Below are 1,738 nucleotides of genomic sequence, written 5' to 3' on the forward strand. Positions count from 1 at the left end.
CATACAAGACGCCGCCGGAACACCACCCGAGACGCGCCATGGGTGTGTTGCTGCTGCTGCATTTGCTGCTGTTTCCTCTTCCTCAAACAATATAATTCCTAATTATTCCTTTTCACCTGATCCTTGTCATTTTGCAGCTTTCCCTTATATCCCTCCTTTCTATCACAGCTGACGGACGCAACGCCACTGGCGTGTTCCTATATCTGTATTTGTTATTTGTTTCGTGTTTCTCAACTAGTGCAACTCCTGAGGGTACTTATCCGAAAAAGAAATAAAAAACTATCAAACTAATTCACTTTTAATTTGGGGTTTCTGTGTTTTTTTTTCTTCTCTCGGCAGACATTCAGCCTCCGTTTCAGGTTCGCTTTGCTTCATTTTCGGTGGAGTCGGAAAGCACTGGATGGGCTGGGAAGTTCCTTACTTCGGTATGACGAAAAACTAGTATATTTTCTGTATTTTCTGTTTTTTTTTTATCTCCAATGCAGTATTTTGCAGAGGAATAACAAACAGTGAAGAAAATCCTCTTCTCTGAGTGTCTATTTTATTTTGGTTTCTGGTTTCTTCATAGTTTAATCGACGAATCTCTCTGCGATGCTTCTCTGCAGACATGAATGCATACGATATTGATGTGTCAACCTGGTTCTCTATCACTCTTCTTTCTCCCCTGGCTGGCCTGCCGACTCATGGCCTCGCAGTTGCTGCGGGAGATCCAAGCACGATGGTGCATATCTTTGCAGCCGGTGAGCAGCAGAAGCAAGCAGCAAAGCTCTTTCCTCAGTTTCTTCCTTATCTTGCATCTACACCGCATGCATGCATGCATGCATGCGTGCAATGAAATAACTTTCTCTTACCGAAAATTCCTCTCGTACACATCCAGTAAAACACAGCGCAGCGCCTGTTCTAGTGGCTGACAGTTGAACCCGTGAACGCACTTGTTTTTTCTTGTTGTTTTTCGTGATGTTTATGGCATCAACAGGTGTTTTATCCTGTATAGAAAGCTTTTTCGTAAGAAATAAATTGTGGGATTGTTTGTATGTATTATATGCAGGGATGAATACTTGGAACGACGGCTCTATATATCATTTGGCTGCAGTGTGCAGCACCCTGGATATATCTGTTCTTGGCCAGGGCATCCGACATGCCAAAGTGGTTTCCTCAGACAATAGAAAGCAGACGGAAGAGCTGCAGCTGAAAGTAAACGAGCTGGTAGCCACCGTAAGAGAGGAGGAAAAAACACTTGGTTCTATGAGCAGCAGAGTAGATGAGCTCGCTGAGCAGTGGGAAGATCTTACCCGCAGCATAGAAGATACCCACAGCAGTGTCATGAAGCAGATGGAACTGGTGCAGCAGCTAGAAGCACAGGCGGCAGCATTCTCTGCTGAGCTAGCAGCAAGAGAAGCAGCAGCTACTGCAAAGTGTGAAGAACTGAACCGCCAATTGGAATACTTGCAGCTCAGAATCGATGAAACTGAACAGCTTTCACAAGTTGCATCTTCTCGGCAGCAATCTGCAAGTGATGATGGAGATGAAGACGAATAGAAGACGCAATCTACAGACCCTCCTCTACCAGTACCAGTGGGTAAGGGTTTAGGGTTTAGGGTTTAGGGTTTAGGCTTTAAGCTCCTATATACACGTTCTACCGTGTACCATGGAGCTGGCAACAGAGAAAAAATCTGTTGCTGTTCTCTTTGTTTGATTTCTTTTAGACTTTTTGTACAGCTATGCTGCACTGGACGCC

General features: G+C 44.5%; 1 protein-coding gene across 1 annotated transcript; it reads left to right on the forward strand.

Annotated features, from left to right (window-relative positions):
- Positions 1-607: 607 nt before the first annotated feature.
- EMH_0037960 (uncharacterized protein) lies at positions 608-1,539 on the forward strand (the record flags this gene model as incomplete). Its single annotated transcript, XM_013495234.1, has 2 exons — positions 608-740; positions 1,049-1,539. 2 exons carry the CDS (start codon positions 608-610, stop codon positions 1,537-1,539), a joined length of 624 nt encoding a protein of 207 aa, XP_013350688.1.
- Between the last annotated feature and the right edge of the window lie 199 nt (positions 1,540-1,738).

This window comes from Eimeria mitis, genomic scaffold (genome assembly GCF_000499745.2).
Source record: "Eimeria mitis Houghton genomic scaffold, Emh_scaff1482, whole genome shotgun sequence".
NCBI lineage: Eukaryota > Apicomplexa > Conoidasida > Eucoccidiorida > Eimeriidae > Eimeria > Eimeria mitis.